Source organism: Ovis aries, chromosome 3 (genome assembly GCF_016772045.2).
Source record: "Ovis aries strain OAR_USU_Benz2616 breed Rambouillet chromosome 3, ARS-UI_Ramb_v3.0, whole genome shotgun sequence".
In the NCBI taxonomy this organism is placed as follows: Eukaryota; Metazoa; Chordata; class Mammalia; order Artiodactyla; family Bovidae; genus Ovis; species Ovis aries.
This window is the reverse complement of record NC_056056.1, coordinates 187,440,863-187,460,098: the sequence shown is the minus strand read 5'-3', so window position 1 is coordinate 187,460,098 and position 19,236 is coordinate 187,440,863. Positions and strand designations below refer to the sequence as shown.

At 43.4% G+C, this 19,236-nt stretch overlaps 1 protein-coding gene across 6 annotated transcripts; it reads right to left on the bottom strand.

The window, feature by feature from the left end:
- Positions 1-244: 244 nt before the first annotated feature.
- On the bottom strand, positions 245-18,920 carry PTHLH (parathyroid hormone like hormone). 6 transcript variants are annotated; one of them, XM_042247348.2, is made up of 5 exons: positions 12,163-12,427; positions 11,823-11,846; positions 11,503-11,625; positions 5,068-5,490; positions 245-725 (listed from the first exon to the last, which is right to left on the bottom strand). In XM_042247348.2, exons 3-5 carry the CDS (start codon positions 11,601-11,603, stop codon positions 716-718), a joined length of 534 nt encoding a protein of 177 aa, XP_042103282.1. In that variant the 5' UTR covers positions 11,604-11,625; positions 11,823-11,846; positions 12,163-12,427; the 3' UTR covers positions 245-715. The 6 variants fall into 6 exon arrangements, 4 of the variants coding, with proteins under 4 accessions (XP_042103282.1, XP_042103283.1, XP_012030498.1 ...); XM_042247349.2 differs by having other exon boundaries at positions 12,179-12,344; XM_012175108.4 differs by lacking the exon at positions 11,823-11,846.
- Positions 18,921-19,236: the final 316 nt, after the last annotated feature.

Genomic DNA, 19,236 nt, shown 5'->3' with positions numbered 1-19,236 from the left:
ATAAAATGAAGTCTAGATAACTCAGCCAGTCCACTGAATTGAACTTAAATACTGGATAAAATAATTAAAACCACATTTTAAGTGGTTTTAAACTAAAAGCTAATGTGAAAATGTTGGAATTTGTACCAATATAAACATATTAAACTTAAGACCATATTCAAATACAGTTAAAAATTACATCATGTTCCTTCTACTAGAAATCTTAAAGGATATATATACATAAAATTCACCTTCTGAGTCATGATGTAATTTAGATTATATTTTATTAGACATTCTTTACAAATTTAAAATACTGCTATTTTTACATGCACAGAGGAAAATCAGTTTGGATAATTATATTTAGGCATTCATTAAGATCAACCACAAAATAAAGACACTTTATTGTGTCATTTATCAACATACTTGATATGTATATCTAAAGTGCATTATGTTACAAAAAATATAGAAATTCAGCAGCACCAAGATACATTTACAAAATAAATACATCAGTTGACAAAATAAATTATGGTAAATGTGATAATAATAATTGGATTAGCCTTGGCAAAAAAAAAAATATTCACAATAACCAATGTGCAGTTTCATAGAGCAATGGGGGAGACAGTTTTATTCCAATGCATTTACAATATTTACAGACAATAAATATTTCTAATACTTTCCACATGTTCATTATTACAGAATCCTGCAATACGTCTTCTGAAGGTCTCTGCTGAAAAATTCAATGCCTCCTGCAAAGAGAAAGAAGCAAAAAAAAAAAAAAAAAAAGAGGAGAAAACAGGTTAATTTTCTTTGCAAATGAAGAGACATAAAATAAAGATGTAAATTAAGGAACATAGAAACACAATGAAAACTGATTCAGGGGACTTCTTGTAAATATCTTTTCCAAAAGGTGCCTGTGGGGTCTACCCAACTCTCCAGAACCCTCTGCTACAGGCAGGGTCTTTAATCTGATCTAATGATCAATGTAATACAGAAAGGAAAATGGGTCTGCATTTCTAATTATACTCTGTCAGGAAAAGGAAACCCTTTGAGAATTTTCCAAAGCTGCTAACTGGCAAGGTTGGGAAGAGGAGGGACACATCTGAGAATTCAGAATAAGGCCAGGTTGTGTTATCCATCATTAAATACACCTTGCTTAGAAGTTTATTGCCCAGGGATGCCCAACAGAGGTGATGCAAAGGTTGCTTATCCTTTTCAGGTTCTCATTTGGCCAATCTCTCACTCAGATTAATGGGCTGTTGTGAAGGCTGAGTGTGTGATTTGGGGTAAATGTTAGAAGGATGAGTAATTAAAGTATGTTTGGCTGATGATTTGAGGATGAAGATGAGGATATCTGTCCTTCTTTAGCTGTTCTTAAATACTAATGAATAAAATGATTTTGGATTTTTGTTTTTGAAGCCAAAACTATGATAGAATTGCTGCTAGTTTTTTGACTGGATCTTACGTTAGAAATTGGGAAAGTTATTTTAAATTAGAGAATAAGAATCTATTAATTCAAAAGTACAAAATAGCAATATTTCACATCACTGTGTTTGTTTTATTACCCAGAATAAGTTTCCACTTGGGACTGACATGGTTTCTAACCCTTCTAAGCACTATAATGACAGTATTTTCAGATGTGTGTGTTTAGTTGTTCAGTTGTGTCCGCTTCTTTGTGACCCCATGGACTGTAGCTTGCCAGGCTCCTCTGTCCATGGAATTCTCCAGGCAAGAACACTGGAGTGGAGAAGCCATCTCCTTCTCCAGGGGATCTTCCTGACCCAGGGATTGAACCCGGGTCTCTACATTACTGGCAGATTCTTTATCGTCTAAGGCACCAAAGAAGCCCATTTTAAGACTAGCGACTTTTTCTCTGCTTCTCTCTCTGCTTTTTTCTTCTCTGTGTGTGGTCTATTTTGGGGAATACCTACTAGTGTCAAAGAAACCAACTATGAAACAACTAGGAGCAACAGCTACGGAATGGAAGCAGTTGGCTGCATCACTGCATTAACAGCCAGAATTTTACATGTCAGACCTGCACGATTGTGTGACCTACCCAAAAGCAAACTCTTGACAATTTAGGAATTTTATGTGCAGCTTGAAGAATGAAAAGCAAGTTTAGCATTTAGAGTGTTTTAACTTCTTAAGGAATCGAACTCTTCAAGAATTTTGTTTGGATGAGAAAACAGCTCCTAGTAACAGAGGACAAAAATAGTTTACTATTAAACTTTTTAAATGGTGGGAAGATATGGATGGATGTTATGAATAAAGTCCAAAAGGCAACTGTCAAACTCAATCATTTGGGTATTGTACTGATTGCAAAATGTTTTGTTACTAAACGGTATCTAGTGAATTGTATTTAAGAGTAACACAAGCAAGGAGGGAATGAATAGCCTCTTGAACAATTTATTCCTCAGAAGGAAAGAAAAAGGAAATACATTAAAGGACCAAGGAAAAGCTCTTTTAATTATATTTCACCCTGCCCAGCCAGTTTGTTTGTTATCCTTCCTTCTGATTTCCCTTTGACAAAGGCATGTAGTGGGACAGTCAGGTAAAATATATACCATGACCTAAAAGTATATGTATAAGCACATTACACATATGAGTATGACAACACTTTAGAGCTCTTCTGAGTGCTGAAAAGCTTTCACTTTTTTTTTTTTTTTTACATCAGTGTTTACCAAGGTAAATTATATGAGCCCCACTGTATCTGGACATCTCATGTGCAACATCAAAAATTCTAAAATATAATTTCCAAAATTTAAAGCTGCATATTTCCCACTGAATGGTTCACGTAAAAGGATCCATACAGTGTAGGCTCAATAGTTTCTCTTAAGAAATACCACCACTATTACATATTGTAATAAAGTTAATGCTTGCCATATCATTAGCTGTCTAAGCTCATCGCATTAATGCAAGGAGATTGAAGAGAGGATGCTAATAAAAGGTGAGTTGCTTATAAAACTTTAAAATGGTTATTCTGAAAAGATTCTATTCGGATGACAAAATTTGCATGGTCCCATATGTTCTCATCAGTACATTGCTGAATTTCCCCACTCTTGCCTACACCTCTGTTGGATTGTATTGAGAGAATGTCAACATTTGGCTGCCAAACATAAAGTGCTTTCCATGAACATCTCTCAGAACCAGGGAACAGAAAGGAGAGGCAGAAGCATTCTATTTCTTTCAGTCATAGGTGTGGATTTGATTGGGCACTGCCTAGTTTTTGGTAAATCTACTTTAACTTAGAGACAGTTTGGGGATATGAACTGACAAGAGCCACTTTCAATTCTCCAGATACTTAAGCGCATTGCAAATTTAAATGAATAGAATTCACTGAAACGTATTTCTACTTCTGTTTATGTATATATACAAAATAGATAAAAGTAGATTTTGGCAATAAAGCCCTTGAATTAGTTATAAATATGTACAATTAGGATCATATCTAAAAATACACTGAATGTGATTAAACCAATGCATTAAACCAAGATTTATTGTTTGTTATCCTTTATACATCCATTAGATATTTGCAGAATAGATCACTCATTGGGCTAAAGACTCTTCTAGTGCCACTATCTGTTGATTACTATATAAGCTACACTACTTAGCCAATGTCATTGTCATTTCATATGCTTTTGAATGATGGGTTTTGTCAATTTAACTCAAATATCCCCTTTGAAACATCACTCTGTTATCCAGTCTTTACCAGTCAGAGGAAAGGACTGGAGAAGTGACAGGGGACTCCTTAAATAGCAAGATCATTAGCTGCATAGAATGCATCCTGTGTTGTTTCCCCCTTCCTTTTAAACCCCACAGAAGGGCTGTACTAGAAATTAAAAAATGAAAAGATCCCATCAGTGGAAATGCAGAGGTAAAGAGCAGCACCAGCACAGTGCTGGCCTAAGTGTCAAGAAAGGAATAAAGCCAGTTCTGAGGACCACCACTCCCCGTTGCCAGGTCTGCTCAGCTGCTTTACCTGTGGAAGGCTTTGGTTTTCAAATCGTATTCTAAAATGAGATGAATACTTACCCCCTTTTTGCCTCACAGAAACACACAGATAGAGAGATGGATGAATGGATGATAGAGCCAGAATGAAACCTCAAAGCACCTAAACAATAATGAGCTGCAATTTACTGAGTATTTACTCTATGACAGGCATTTAACCCATGTAATCTCATTTAATCTTCACCTGACCCAGTGAGGTTGGCACAAGCACCATCTTCATTTTACAGAAGAAGAAATCTGTCTTAGAAAGACTAAGGTTGTGAACGTCAATAAATTCAGACCCAAGACTTGAACTTAAGGGTTTCTGGCTCCAAAGTCTGTGAATGTGAACAGCTGCAAGCTAAGGATAAACAAGCCACATAGATGTGGTTTTATTATTCCTACTGCAAAACCCTATAGAAAGTACCTCAACTTGTCAGTGGACAAATAGATACCTGAGAAAAACTTATGTCCTTCCCAATCTTTACTTAGAAATTTTCAGAAATCATGATTTTTGTTTCTGGTAGAAAACAGAGTTAAATTCAATTAAGTAAATTCAGAGTCTGTGTGTAAAATTTTAAATTTAATCACATGAAAATAAATTTAATTTTTAATTAAATAAGTTTAATTTTTCATGGTAGGATATTTTCTGTAGTGTTTGTAGATCATATCAAAGCCTTCTTTTTTTTCACCCCTTGAAGGGGGAAAAAAAAAGGAAGAAAAAAGAAAAATAATCATAAAGTTCGACTTGGTATAAGAGTGGGGGAAATGAATACAGTTCTCTAACAAATGGTTAAAGTGCACAAGCTTCTAAAGCTTGAGGAAAAAGATAAAAGTTGTTAATAGAGTATTAAAGGATTGGTATTGGGGTTTGCTGGTGGAGAAAGAAGCGAGTGATTAAACACCTTGTATGTTGAGGGGCTAGGACATTTTGCCTTAAGGCAGGCAATATTCTGAGCCATCTTGGTTTTGTAAGCTTTTTACAGCGTGGCGCGATGGACCGAGGCACAGATCGGAGATTCTAGGTCTGTGCAAGCCAGGGCAGAATGGAGTCTCCACACTGTACTTGGGGCACAAGGAGGGGCTAGGGGCCGGGAAGCCGGTTACCGTGAGTTGAGCTCCAGCGTTGTTGCGGAGATGTCAGATAGGTAGTCCTCTTCCAGCCCAGTCCCAGGCACGCCCGAGGTCAGCCAGGCCGACCGAGTTCGCCGTTTCTTCTTCTCCTGCTCCTTGCGTTTTCCAGGCTTGCTTTTCTTTTTCTTGCCGGGCGTCTTCAGTGGCTGCTCTTTGTATGTCTCCACCTTGTTAGTTTCCTGAGTCAGGTATTTGCCCTCATCATCAGACCCAAATCGGACGGGGTGGTTCTTGGTGTTGGGAGCAGGCTTGGAGTTGGGGGACACCTCCGAGGTAGCTCTGATTTCGGCTGTGTGGATTTCCGCGATCAGATGGTGGAGGAAGAACCGACGCCGTAAGTCTTGGATGGACTTCCCCTTGTCATGGAGGAGCTGGTGCTCAGACACAGCCCTTTTGCTGTAAAGAGGGAAGAGCAGGAGAGGAAGAAGACGGTGACAGTTTAATATCTGACCGGGACCACAAAGACGTGGGGAAAGCCTTTGAGTGGTCTAATTGGTCCCACAGGCTAAGCTAGAGGGCTGCAAGCTGGCTGAGCAGGGAAGGCAGAGATGGGAAGGGAAGAGCCAGCCTTTAGGAGGCTCCAGCCTAAGTCCGAGCTGTGCTGCTCCCCAGGTCTGTGACCTTGTTGAGAACATGAACATTCTTGGGCCCTTGGGGCCCCATCTTTTTAAAAAGATCAGATTCTACAATGTCTATGCTCTCTTCTCGATTTAAAATATTGAGTCATTGTTTCAAAAGTATGGACAGAAACCACTGAGCTTCTTTTCATGGTTTTGGGGGAAATAAAGCGTCCTAATCTGGGAAACAAAAAGGTGGCTGATTTCCCCTAAGTACTCACTCCAGGCATACATGTGCATGAGCGAGTGTGCATACATGTGCACGAGCGGGCGTACATGCACACACACTGATCCCCACTTAAAAGAAAATAATAATAATATTGAATCTCAAAGAACAGCAAGCTCTACTAGTAAAAGCAAACAAAGTCTGAAGGATGAAGTGAGCTGTGAAGTCTGTCTAGGAGACCACCTGACTACCACACTGAATTTGGACATGATTGATATTAGACTATAGGCTACCAAGAACCTATATATGAAGGCCAACTGTCAGAGCACGCATATTTTTCCGTAAAGTAGTGGGTGGTCTCTTTTAAATGGCTGTCTTTGTGTGTTTAAGTGAGATCATTTTATTTCCTCTGTGCATCATTTTTCTTTTTAATTTAGAATTTCAAACGTATTATCCTTAGGGCTTAATTAAGAAATTCCCTTTTCTATTTGTTCTTTGTCTTAGAAATATCTCTGGGCAAAAATATGAAGTGGTTTTTCTATTAAACAACACTGTCATGAAAATAGAGTGAAAAAAATAGTTTTCTATCTGTCTTTTTAGATGACACCCTGACTCTTGCTTAAATGTCCATTCATGTATTCTTTTATTATTCTGTATGTATTAACCAAATTTAAGGATTACATACATGAAGCAGTCATATTATATCTGCTATAACCACACTTCACATAACTTGAATTTCTACCATTGAAATAACCCTCCAAAGTGGCTCATTTTCAAATGTTTCTGAAGGCATTTCACAGGGCTGGATCCTGTGTATTTTCCCTCCCCAACACAATGATAGATTTATCTGGTCTCGTATTACTTTCATTGTTACAACTTTTTTAACTCTTCAGAGAAATATGAGAATAAACAAAACTCTTCATTTTACAGATGGGGAAAGTGAGGTTCAGAGATTAAAGACTTCACACTTGCTTCTTCCCTGGTGGCTCAGACGGTAAAGTGTTTGTCTATAATTCGGGAGACCTGGGTTCGATCCCTGGGTCGGGAAGATTCCCTGGAGAAGGGAAATGGCAACCCACTCCCATGCTCTTGCCTAGAAAATCCCATGGACAGAGAAGCCTGGTGTCCATGGGGTTGCAAAGAGTTAGACAGGACTGAGCAACTTCACTTCACATGATAACAGGCAGAACCAGGGCACTCCAAAGATGATGTCTTCTGATTCTAAAACCAAGACTGTTTTCCAACTTCCCCAACCCTTTCTCTTACTGAAGTGTATGTTGAGGAAACTAGAAGGGAAGGGCATAGAATAAAGAGTCTGTGTTGGGAACCATGGCAATGGGCAAATGGACAGCAATTTATCCACTTCCTAGAAGACTGAGCTTGTTGTCCCAAGTACATTTTCATCACCAAAATAAAGAACCAGGATTCCTAGGGTCTGGATTATCACTGAGGGAACAACAGATTGTCTAGTTATATTGTGAGTCCAAGAAGAGGAAACCACGGAAACTGTCATTATTTCTCAGACCTTATGGCCAGAATACCAGCTCTCTTTCAGCATTTTAGTTGTGTGCACTGACTTTAAGCCGTGTAGCTTGTGCAAAAAAGACATGACTTAATGGAAAGGAATTTAACAGGAGCCTGGTTTAAATGAGGCATGAAGGAGTCTCTCTTCCTTTTGGAAGGTGCCACATGTGACCAGATTAAAATTCACTTACTTTGTGGCAATAGTTAGTATCCTGGAAACTTTTAGTGACCTACATGGAGGCTTTGCTACAATAGATTTATATAGTCTAATAACGGTTTTAAAGAACAGGACTGATACACTTACATGTTTCATAAGTATTGTACTTTTATAAGTATCTCTTAGCACAATGTCAAGTTAAAAAGAAGTTCTTACACATGATCATTTTTACTATTTGGAGCTTTTATTACTTTCTCAATTCCTGGCAGATAGCCACTCATCTGCATTGCTCTCCAAATGTATAACACAGCCCATTCTAGCTTACCCTGAAGCCAGACTTTTAATAGTTGGTCTGTTCTAATCAAGTCTCCGTTGCTCATGCCTCCTCTGACTGGCATATATGCCTGTCATCCTGGCTAGCCTGTCAAGTGTGAGTCACAGTGCCTTCCTAGCTCGGGCACTGCACTTTCCCAGGATGGTTCTCATGGGAAATGGAGTGAGCATTCTCTCCTGTTTTACAAAAAGCCTACAATATGGTACAACTTTGTCTAGTTTAAAATAGTACATCTCTTGCTGAGGTACAAAGCTTCATTCTGCCTTTGGGGGGGGTAATTATTAATATAGTAGAAAACACAGATTTTCTTAAATGCCAAATCTGAAATGCTGTAGCATAATTGACTTACTGGTTCAAAGACTTCTGCATTCAAAATATTGTGAAGAATAGCTTTCTGGCTGAGCAACTGCATTAGAGGATCAGGAATAGCATAGTATCTATACTGTCAACAAGGAATCAGGTCCATGGAGTGTTCTATTTATTTTCCAAATAAGACATTAACTGAGCCAACAGTAAATGAGTAGCATGTACAAACTAAATGTACACAGGCGGTGGGCAATTCCTTCCAAGAGGGAGGCTTTCACTTTAGATAATTCTGAAGTACTTAAGTTGTAAATATGGCCTCAATAATAGTCTGTTACTTTATCTATCTATACACATTATATAGCACAATGGTCCACATGGCATTTATTACATCCCCAACATGGAAAAACAAGTGTCCTATGTTCACGGTTTCCTTTGATTATTATTTTAAAAAAGGAAAAAATGTGAAGGAAATGTGTAACCTCTAAATTCAGTCAAAATATAGCTTTTCTGTCTTTAAAAATCACTCTCTAGGGACTTTTTGGGGAAGAAGATTAAATTTCTAAGGAGCTCTCAAGGAACACAGGGAATAGCGGAGTGATGGGAATTCCTTTTTTCAGCACAGGAAGAGGCAGCATGCTCATGCTGATGCTAGGCTCCTAAGAGGAAGGAGTCTGGGTTTGAGAAGAAAAGTTCTGTGGTCCATGGAAGAGTCAGGGTCAGGGTGTTAGAGTTAAGATGACTCATCAGAAGTCCCTTCCAACCCAAATGACTCAGTCAGAAATTATGCTTTTCATTAAGTGGAAGAGACCCAGTCTGGCTCCTAAGCACATCAGCCAGTGATGTTTTAGGTTTCTGAATCTGCTGGGGTTCTCTCTCTAACTAAAACACAGAGACTGTCACCTGCCGAAAGCCCTGTTCATCTGGACGAGAACGTCCATAGGTATCCAACTAGTGGCTCAGACAGTAAAGAATCCATCCGTCTGCAATGCAGGAGAACCAGGTTTGATCACTGGATCGGAAAGATCCCCTGGAGATCTTCAACCTGGCAACCTACTCCAGTATTTATGCGTAGGAAATCCCATGGACAGAGGAGCCTGCTGGACTATAGTCCATGGGATCGCAGAGTCAGACACGACTGAGGGACTAACACAGCCTCACTGAGTAAAGTCCTTTTATACTCACAGGTCCAGAAGATTCACAACTTATATTGCCATGGCCTGGGAACTGTTACTGTTGTAGTAGTTTCCTCTCCTTTAAAAGTTAGCCTTTTTTAAGCAAACGTCTAAAGCAGTTTTCCTAATACTTGGTGTGAAAAGTAATTGGGGGATAATACGATTTGATTATATGTTAAAATTTCTTTTAAGATACTACGCCGATTTATTGTAATAGCAGACTAATGTTTTTCTAGCACACAAAAATGTACTGTTACTTGGCAATAATGCAAAAATAAATGACTTGTTTTTTTAAAAAAAACTCCATTTGGCCGTAATAATTTGATGAAACATGTTTATCTGCTGATGATTTCAGCCTCCATGAAAAACCATGGCTGTAATGTGATGATCTATTAGCCATTAACTATAAGAATGTTTTGTGGTAGTTTTATAACCATCTGCTGAGTGTGAGTGTTTAACTGCAATATTATATTTCACCCACAAACAAAACTATAACAGAGACTCTGGCTGCTAAGTGGTTTCTGATGTGTATTTTGCAAGGTGCAACAATGAAAGAGTTAAAAATAGCCTCTAGAACTAACTTAGCACCATTTTAATGCCATAACTGTAGATTTAATCATGGTCGATTTACTGTTTCTCAAAAGAGAAAACAGGTATTTCTTAAGCAACTGTAAAGAAAAAAAAAAATTGGCTCTGTTCCAAGACAGTATTTCTTGGCCAAATAAATACAGTATTTAAGTGTGCTTTTAAAATTTTAGGCTTCATTTATATTTATATATGGATTTTACATAACTGAATTAAATATGAGTCTCAAAATGAGCAAATAATCTGAAGACAATTTCCAGAAATACATCAGCAAAATCTTGATTTGAAGAATACAATGCAGCTTTATCTTCAGTACAATGTTCTACACAATTTGCCTTAGGAGATTCATAATAGATTTTCATTTCGGTGCCAAGGTTCAGACATGTCTAAGATAATTTCATTTAAGGATTTTCTGCTTTAATAATAATAGACCAAAGGCACATATTAAAAAGTTGCCTTTTGGTACACCCTCGGGAATTTATAAGGAAGCACCAGGAACCTGATTGTAAATATTAGATATTGCTATTTTTATTGTTATTGTAAAAGTTCCCCTTAATTCCTTCACCAGAGGCAAATTCGTCTCAGTTCTCACACTTTCTGGTTTTCCCATCCTGGACACTGAGAGTGCAGCTTAAAGATCACCCAAAGATGGTATTACATACATTCATAAACTGCTGGGTCCAACGGATTATGAAGCTAGTGTTACTTTCCCACTTTTCCAACTTTTCAGTTACACAACATGGTGCTATTTCTCTGGTGTGCTTTGATGTATGATTAAAGTCAAAATTATCCTTAAAGAATAACCAAATGAAAATGCCAAGATAACAGATTTTCTGTCTACAGTGCAAATATCTGACTGCAGATTAAAGAGCTGTTAGCAATAATTACAAGGGGGGGGGGAGTTTCCACACCTAATACTCATTTTGGAATCGAGCACTCTAGCGTTCTTATACTGTATCAATACCGATGTTGGAGTTGTGCCATTGCAAAGTTGTTACTACTTCATTATATAATATGCCTACATTATGTAATGTGGTCCATTTTATATGCTTAAAATTATGTCATTCATAATAAAATTAGATGTAAAGTTTTTGCTTTTCACACAAAACCTGCCACCCACATTCAGTAGGTACGTATACAAGTGCACACACACAGAGGTATGCCGCCTGGATACCTCAGCTTCCTGCGAGTTATCTTAAGCTTTTCACAATCCTCAGGGTTTCAGAATCTTCCCAGGTTCTGAAAATAACCCTTTTCTCTCAGTAGAAGAGATTTTGCTAGAGTAGAATCAGTAAATCGCTCCCTCTCATGGAAACCCATGAAAGTTGTCTCTTGCCTGTCTCCCGCTGAGGTTTACCCAGTTCTCCCGCCGGCTTTGAGGACCCGGGCTCAGCTCCGGGCAGGTAGCGGATCTCGCCGCTCTATAATAACCCGGGAGAAGAGCATCCATGACCGCGGAGGGCCCTCGGCAGCGCCCCAGCCTGGTGACCTCTCCCCTTGGCCTCCCCAGCCCTCACCCGGCGCCCTGGGGAGGATCGGGCACTTACAGTCGGCGGCCGAGCTCCTCCACGGAGCGCCCGCAGGAGGGCACCGAGTAGCTCAGCAGGAACACCGCGACGCTCCATTGCTGAACTAGCTTCCACAGCATCGTATCCTCTCGCTCTGGGGACCTGCAACGGAGAGGAAAGGGGCCCAAAGTGTCAGTCTGGCACCTCCATCTCCCAGCACAACCCCGCTGCCTCCCTTCAGCCTGCTCTCAGAGAGCTTCTTCAACTTCAAGGGCATCTCCCAAGTTGCAAAACCAAAAAAAACAAAACAACAACAACAACAACAACAAAAAACTTTCACTGGAGTCTCCGGCACTTACTTATTTAGGAATCAGCTACTCCAACTGTGTTTTTTTTCCAAACCACACAGGCAAAAAAAGGGACCGAAAAAAGGGGAAGAAAAGAAAAAATCAGATGCGCCTCCTCAGAAATAATAACCGAAATGAAATGGTTTTATATACGTATCAATGATGAGCAACGTGTTTACACGTCTCCCATAGCAATGTCTAATTAATCTGGCCGGCAGTACCCGGGGTTCGGGGAGCAGGGCTAACTCCTTCCTAAAAAACAGAAGGAAGTTTCCCGCTCCGAAGTCAGCTTCTTTGCGAACTAGGCCGGCTTGTTCCAGAGCCACTTGTAGCGAGACCCGCATATATATACCTAGCTGTCTGTCTACCTCCTCTGGTGGGCTGGTTGCTTCCGGAAAGTTGACTCCACACACCCTGAGAACAAGTTTTAAGTGCGTGTGTCGTCGATCAGGAGGGCCAGGTGGCGGCGAGGGCGGGTTACCAGCGGCGCGGAGGGGCGGCGGCGGCCCCGCTTCACGGCCGGGGAGGCATGCTGGCCGGGCGGTGCAGGTTGGAAGCGAGTTGAAAGCCGAGCTGGGCAATGTTCACACGCTCTCAGGGAAACCTGCCGGAGAAGTGAGCGAGTCGCAAAGAGGTGGCGCCCTAGGAACGCGCGCGGGCCGAGAGAGGGCGCGGGCGCGCGGGGGGCGGGGGCGGCGACCCGAGCGGGCCCAGCTGGGCCCGAGCGAGCCGAGGGGAGCCCAGAGCTGGGAACGTCCCGCCGGCGGCCGGGCGCCCCTCTCCCACCCCAGCCCCGCCGCCCCCGGCGCTGCCCCGAGCTCGGCCGAGCCCCACCCCGGAGCGCTGGCCCCGCCGCGCCGTCCCGGGACCGGGGGCGGATCCGCACGTTCCCGCCCGGTCCCTCCGGCCCGGGACTCCTCGGCGGATCAGCCAGCCCAAGTCCTGAGGGCGTGCGGACCGCCCCGGGGCAGCCACGACCCCCGGCGCGCAGCTGCAGCCGAGTCCCGCGGGACGCGCGGGCGCCCAGGCCGCCGGGGGCGGTCGGCAAGGAAGAGGCCGAGGAGCCGGGGCGGAGAGCCCGGGCGCCCGGCATCCTCGGCGGGGAGGTCGCGGGCCTTGGGCCAGTGCCTTACAGGAGCCCTAAGCCCGCCTGGAGGGCTCGGGAAGCGCGGTGGGAACCCTCCTCCCCGGCCCTTTCCTGGAACAAGCTGAGTGGGGAGCCTTGGCTAAGGATGGGGGAATCCTTCGCTTAGAATGGTAAAAATGGTTCCAGACTTCAGGTCGAGATGGCATTTCTAAGTGTCTCAGTACAGCTGAGGACTTCTGGAGCCCGTCCAAGAAAGCCCGCTCACAGGATGCAGACCCCGTTTTGAGTTGCGAGGGGGGACCGACACTTCTGCGGAGTGCACACGACCGTCAGGAGTCGAACCCACCCTTTCCCCGCCGATAACCTACTGTTCCCCGCACCCCCCTCCCGCGTCCCCTGTTACATATTCTAGGATGTCTATCCGTGTCGCGTCAGCCCGCAGAAGCAGCGGGACTGTTGCTCTAAGCCGCTATGCCTCGGAGAAGCGAAGGGAAAGCAGGGGGGTTCTTCCTTAAACTGTTGGGCGGGGAAGAAGGACTGCTCTGAATTACCGGGCAGTATCGTCTAGGGAGGGCTTGCAGCGGATGTGAACGCCCGCCCAACGGACTCAGTTCTATCTTTCGGAAATGAACCCGAGTGGTTGGGAACCATTCAAGAGATGTTTGTCTTCGAGACAGACAATCTCACTGGTAGGTTTCAATACTCTGTAGAAGGCTAGTGTGTCTTAGAGATGTGAGATGATTTGAGCCTGACCTTTATCAAGCCTGGCTTTCTGGCTGATGCTCCACAAATTTCACCAAGGTTGGGTGAAATAGCGCCCTCTCACTTACCCTCTTTCATCTCTGCTCCGTTTCCCCATCAGCTGCCAGCTAACTAGCTTTATCAAACATTTGCTACTTAAGTTGGGTGGGTGTCACCCCTTCTCAGAAGCTGCTATCTCCCTCATTTGATTGCTTTAAACTTCACACTTAAAAAAAAAAAACCAAAACACTTGGCTTCCTCCAGCTTAAAAAAAAAAAACTGGGAATTTCCACAACTTCCCTCGAACGTTTAAGAATTTCTAAATGTTAGACCTGTTTGCAAGGCATGAAAAGATGAAGTATCAGCACTCAGAAATGTTAATCTTTGAACATCTAACACTTTCTGATTTATAATAAATTCTTTCCAAAAGGATGCAGAAGCCTTAATGTAATCGTTAGATCTGAAGGGGGAGAAATCTGTAAAAAAGTAAATCACAAATGAGCTATTTAATACTTGCAAGTTGTTTAACATTAAAATGATAATATTTGCTTCCACAATAAAAAACCCAGAGGTGCTTAGCCAAGTTTCAAACCATCAAGGCTTTAAAAAGTCAACCCTCTCCCAATAAAAGGTTAAAACAAAAATCAGATTGAAAATATTAAATCACTTATGCTGTAAATAAATTCATTATATTCTCATAACATTATAAATTAAAGACTGGCCTCAATAGACTGCTTTGATTTATGTTGCTTTTTCTACTAATTAAACAAAATTGACCTCCCACCCTCTCCCCCCACCCCCAACACTTTTCTGGTGTTAATGGCAAAACATCTATCAAATATTTTTAGAATTTCCTCTCCTCTACAAAAAAAGAAAATATAGACACAGGAAAAATAAATAGTCTTTATATACTTGGAATACCAAAGCTTTCCTCATAATTTATTACTTCACCTTTTCCTTGATTTACAGTCTTCTCTGCTTCTCTGGCCAAAGGAGGGAGATCTTTGCAGCAGTCTCTTCCAGAAATAATTTTTTTGTTTTGTTCTTCAAAAAAAGTAAAATTAAGTCTTAAATGAATTAAAAATTTCCTGTAAGGAGACTTCTGTTCTCACTGAAGGCAACTATTAGAAAGCAGGTCCGTCTTCTAAAGCTGCCTTGTGTATTACTCTCAGTTGAGATTCTCTTCAAATATACCCTCAATATATACCTTTCTGAGAAGAATATTTTTCTGACATCATAATCTAGTTCCAAATATGATTGAATAACCTTTATGATAATGCTGAGGACACATGACTGCAAATGAGATGACTCCACACTACTGGCTTTTTTTTTTTTTTTTTTTTTTTAAGGCTTAGGAATAGAAGAAGTGCCAACAGAGCCTGAATGTTTGCTTAGGCCTTGCTATCATATAAATGCACCTTAGCAAAGGAGGATTTGAAGGCCAGACTTTAATCTGAAGCCTTGCCATGTGAAGACAGTTTAGCTTGTGAGACCTACACCTACATGAATGCCTAGCCCATGAGCAAGCCCCAGACTTCCATCTTCCCATCTCCAATGGCAACATTATATCCCAATTTTAAAAAGAGATGTTCTAAATTTCTAAGTGCACGTTTACTCTTAAATTCATGTTTACATAACCAGTTGATGTCTATCTCTACAGATATCTTCTCTTGCAATTTAGGGGGGAAAACCTCTAGCATTTATGTTTAGCTTCCTTATCTTTCTTCCAGTTTTCCTCTCAGGTTCAAACAAGCAAACAAATAAACATTCAAATGAAAAAAAGGTAACTTAAACTCTTTAAGGGAGAAGACAATGGCAGCCCTCTCCAGTACTTTTGCCTGGAAAATCCCATGATGGTGGAGCCTGGTAGGCTGCAGTCCATGGGGTTGCTTAGAGTAGGACATGACTGAGTGACTTCCCTTTCAGGCATTGGAAAAGGCAATGGCAACCCACTCCAGTGTTCTTGCCTGGAGAATCCCAGGGACGGGGAGCCTGGTGGGCTGCTGTCTATGGGGTCGCACAGAGTCGGACACGACTGATGCGACTTAGCAAACTCTGTAAAAGTGCACCTGGGCTCAGAAATTTCCTTCTTATTACCAATAAACATGCAAATTTAACATCTGCCAATTTCCAAGTTATATCTCTCAAATCCTATGAAACTGAACAACACAATGCATCCTTTCTTTTCTCTCTTTCTTTGTTTGCATAAAGAAGTTTGCATAATTAGCTCAAGTAAAATTATCATTTGATTACACTGGAACATGGTTCAAATCACTTTGAACCATGGCCTGGATTAGGATTTGAGATCTGACTTCTAGGTAGCAAGAACCTAGAGGGAAGTTTAAAGTAATGCCTGTAAATCCCCAAAAGGGGCAGGAAAGGGTGTGTTTTATTACTAAATCTCTTTATAGATGAGGATAGGACTCAAACTAGGCTGTCTGTATAAGAACAGGACTGGCTGCTGGCGGGGAGAGGGCTGCCTCAGAGAGAAGTGCCTAGACACCAACAAGCTGATGGGTTTCTTTTATTGGCAAAGTGAGTCTCACACCCTCCTGGTCTTTCCCTACTTTTTGGGCAGTGTTCAGCTTTCCCCAGACAGGACCAGAAAGCTCATGGGTAAGGCAGTTTACCCAGAGGGTGCAAGCCAATGTGAGATGAGCAGGTCTGTAAAAACGGGGTTCCCTGACAAGTTCTCCAAGGTCAAGTACTGGTGCAACCTCCCAAACCCATGACCATCAAAACATGAATGAGAAAGAGTCTTCCAGCTAGGGATGGAGACTGTGTGGGAGAGAGAAACAGAGAGAGATGGGGAGAGAGAAAATGGTTGTGTAGTGCCAGAGTCCTGCTCTCCTGGACTGATGGTCGCTGAATGCCCCTGGCTGGGCCCAGCTCTGGCTCCCAGAGGCAGGCAGCTCTGGACTTGGACACCACAAGGAGAATTCCGAGTCCTACCTGGCTCAGGTGACACCCTCTCCATCTGAAACTGATCTGGGCCTGCCACACAGCCTTCCTGGCCCGGACCCAGCTCCTTTGTGAGCAAAGTCATCTTTTCTTACCATCTGAGCCCTGTTGTCTGGAGTCCCCCGCAGTTTGCAAGCAGTTCACATTCCTAATGCCACCCCCCACCCCTGCATACTGAGCCAGCTCTCAGGCTCTCCCCAAGGCAGCACCGAACGGGAGCCCATCCGCACGGGCATTAATGGTATTTAGCCTCCCACTCTTCGAGGGGGTGCTGTGCCTATTTCGCTTGAGCTTGTGATTACGTCTTTGGACACTCTCTCCTCTTACTGGGATTCCTGTCAGAAATAAGGCCGCGGGAGAGCAGATTTGAAACCTGCGCGATACCTCTCCCGGGTCTTCGGGCCTGATTGTTGTGCTCTGGGTGCAGGAAGGGGAAGCCTATGTCGTCTTGTGGTTGGAGTCCCGGGTCTTGGAAGAAGCGTGACACGACAGGACGATTTCTATCAGCCCTCACCTGCCACTGCAGATTTAGGTCACCCTTGCGTATACATACGGTACCCCGGGACGGTAGACCTGATGGAAAGTTTAGAGGCCTGGGAGCCCCCCGGGGGGGGGGGGACCTAAGTTCGCTGGGTTCTCAGGCGTCTCTCCCTCAGCATCTGGACTCCGATGGCCGCACAGAATCCTTCTGTTGGCGGCGGTAGCACCCAGGCCTTCGCGCTCCCATCCCTCTGGGTTGACTGCGTGGCTTCTCACGCGTTATAGAGACGCTCCCTGCTCCCAGGAGGGCCCTGCTTCCCGCTGCGGGGGGGTGGGGGGAGGGTGGGGAAAGAAAGCGTCGGGAACAGTGTGTCCCGAGCACAGGGTCGGAGGCACCAGCGAAACGCCCCCTGGCAGGGCCCCCTCCCTCCTCCCTCCTGGGCAATCGATGACTCAAACTTGACATCAGACCCTGGCGGACAGTGGCAGTAAGTTCCCACTGGGGGTGGGGGACAGAGGGTGGGGCAGCTGTACTCCACCCCAGACCCGTCCGCGTCCAGGGCCGGTCCCCAGAGGGGTGTGCAGGCTCGACCCCTCCTTCTGGAGCCCCCGAGACTCGCTGTCCCCGGGCCCGCCTCCCGAGCTTCCGTCCGGCTCCGCGCGCCCGGAACCCGGGAGCCCGTCTGCTTTATTTCATTTAACACGATCTGCAAAGCCAAGCCTGGGAGAGGGACGGCGCGGGCCCCGGGGAGGAAACGAAGGGACGTGGAACAAAGTTCTCTGCCAAGTCTCTCCGTCGGATTCTTAGAATCCGGTGGCACCTTAAAAGGCCTAATATGAGGGCAAAGGGACAGGTTATTGATTCTTGAAGCCCACTCTGTATATATATAGCTGATCAGTGGTCGCAGTTGGCGATCGCGGGGAGTGTAGACCGTGAAACACATGGCATCTCTCCAGCGTGTAGAAATCAACCTCTCCAGTGGCTCCCGCGGAGTTCGCGAGCGGCTCCGCTCAGGCCGAGGGAAGCCAGTGAGCTGTCCATGGTGGTTAAGGCGCCTTGACGTGCGTCCTGGGCGGTCCCGGCGAGGCGCAGACCCCCGCGCCGGGGGCCTCCACTTCTCCGGCCCCAGCCTGCCGGCCACCCAGCCGGTGTGAGCCGGGCACCGGCTGCACGTGTTCGTTTGCATCGCTCTGGGACGCAAACGGGGCAGAATTCCAGAGATAGGCGGAAAATAAACTCTCGAGTCCAAATTGTGGATTTCCTTTTAGCTCCTTCCTGAAGATGTCTTTCCCCGTCAGCCGACACTTCCTGGGCTTAAAGAAATGTCGGTCTAGCCAGCAGTTTACCTCCCTTCCCTACACTAAGGTTCTATTCTCAAACGAGCGAGAAGCAAAGCCACCGGTCTTATGATGCCTCTCGTATTTGTTAAAAAAATCTAGGAACTGGCCATCGCTTTTGGATCCGTGTGGTATCTCTAGGGTGACGCACGACGCTTCTATTGAGTAGGGAAAGTTCTGCGGTTGTCAGGCGTCTCAGATATTTTGGTCCTTTCCGAGGGGTGGTTGGGGTCCTTTGTAAAATACTGCTGCTCAGAGGAGCGACTTCTTTATTATTTATCAGTGCCGAGGAGTGTCTGATGGCCACTCGTAGGGAAGGAGGAAACAAAGAAATTTGTTTGCCATATTGTAGGTTTCTTCTCTGTGAAGCACAATTCTGCCTGGTTCTTATGACATGATCTTAAGAAGAAATGTTTATGAAGTTAATTAAACTCTTATACATGTTAAGACAGAGCATGTTTTGCCTTTTTAATTATCACCACATTTTACCTTTTTGTCTTTTAATTTCTCTTGGCAATTTCCCCACTGCTTATCTCTATTAGCGATCTCATCTCCATTGAGTAACAAACTTCTTTAAATACTACCAAAGAAACTAAAAATATTATCGTAAACATTTATAACTCTTATTTGAGAGTTGTGCCTTTATTTAAGAGGACATTTAACTAACAACCAGAATGTAACAGAATCTTTTATGTTTCTGAACAAGACATCAGGTAGGAACACATCATTGCTTGCTGCTTTTACCCTTCTTTCTTACTGTGGTGTGATGCTTAAAAAAAAAAAAAAAGAATGTGTGTACTTATTAATAAATCTGAGAAT

What these genes read in the sequence shown, in the direction of transcription:
- PTHLH (XM_042247348.2), bottom strand. Translation starts at nt 11,603, where the DNA reads ATGCTGTGGAAGCTAGTTCAGCAATGGAGCGTCGCGGTGTTCCTGCTG. An exon ending in GAGGAGCTCGGCCGCCGACT is followed by an intron (nt 5,491 to 11,502) that starts GTAAGTGCCCGA and finishes CCCTCTTTACAG; the next exon opens with CAAAAGGGCTGTGTCTGAGC.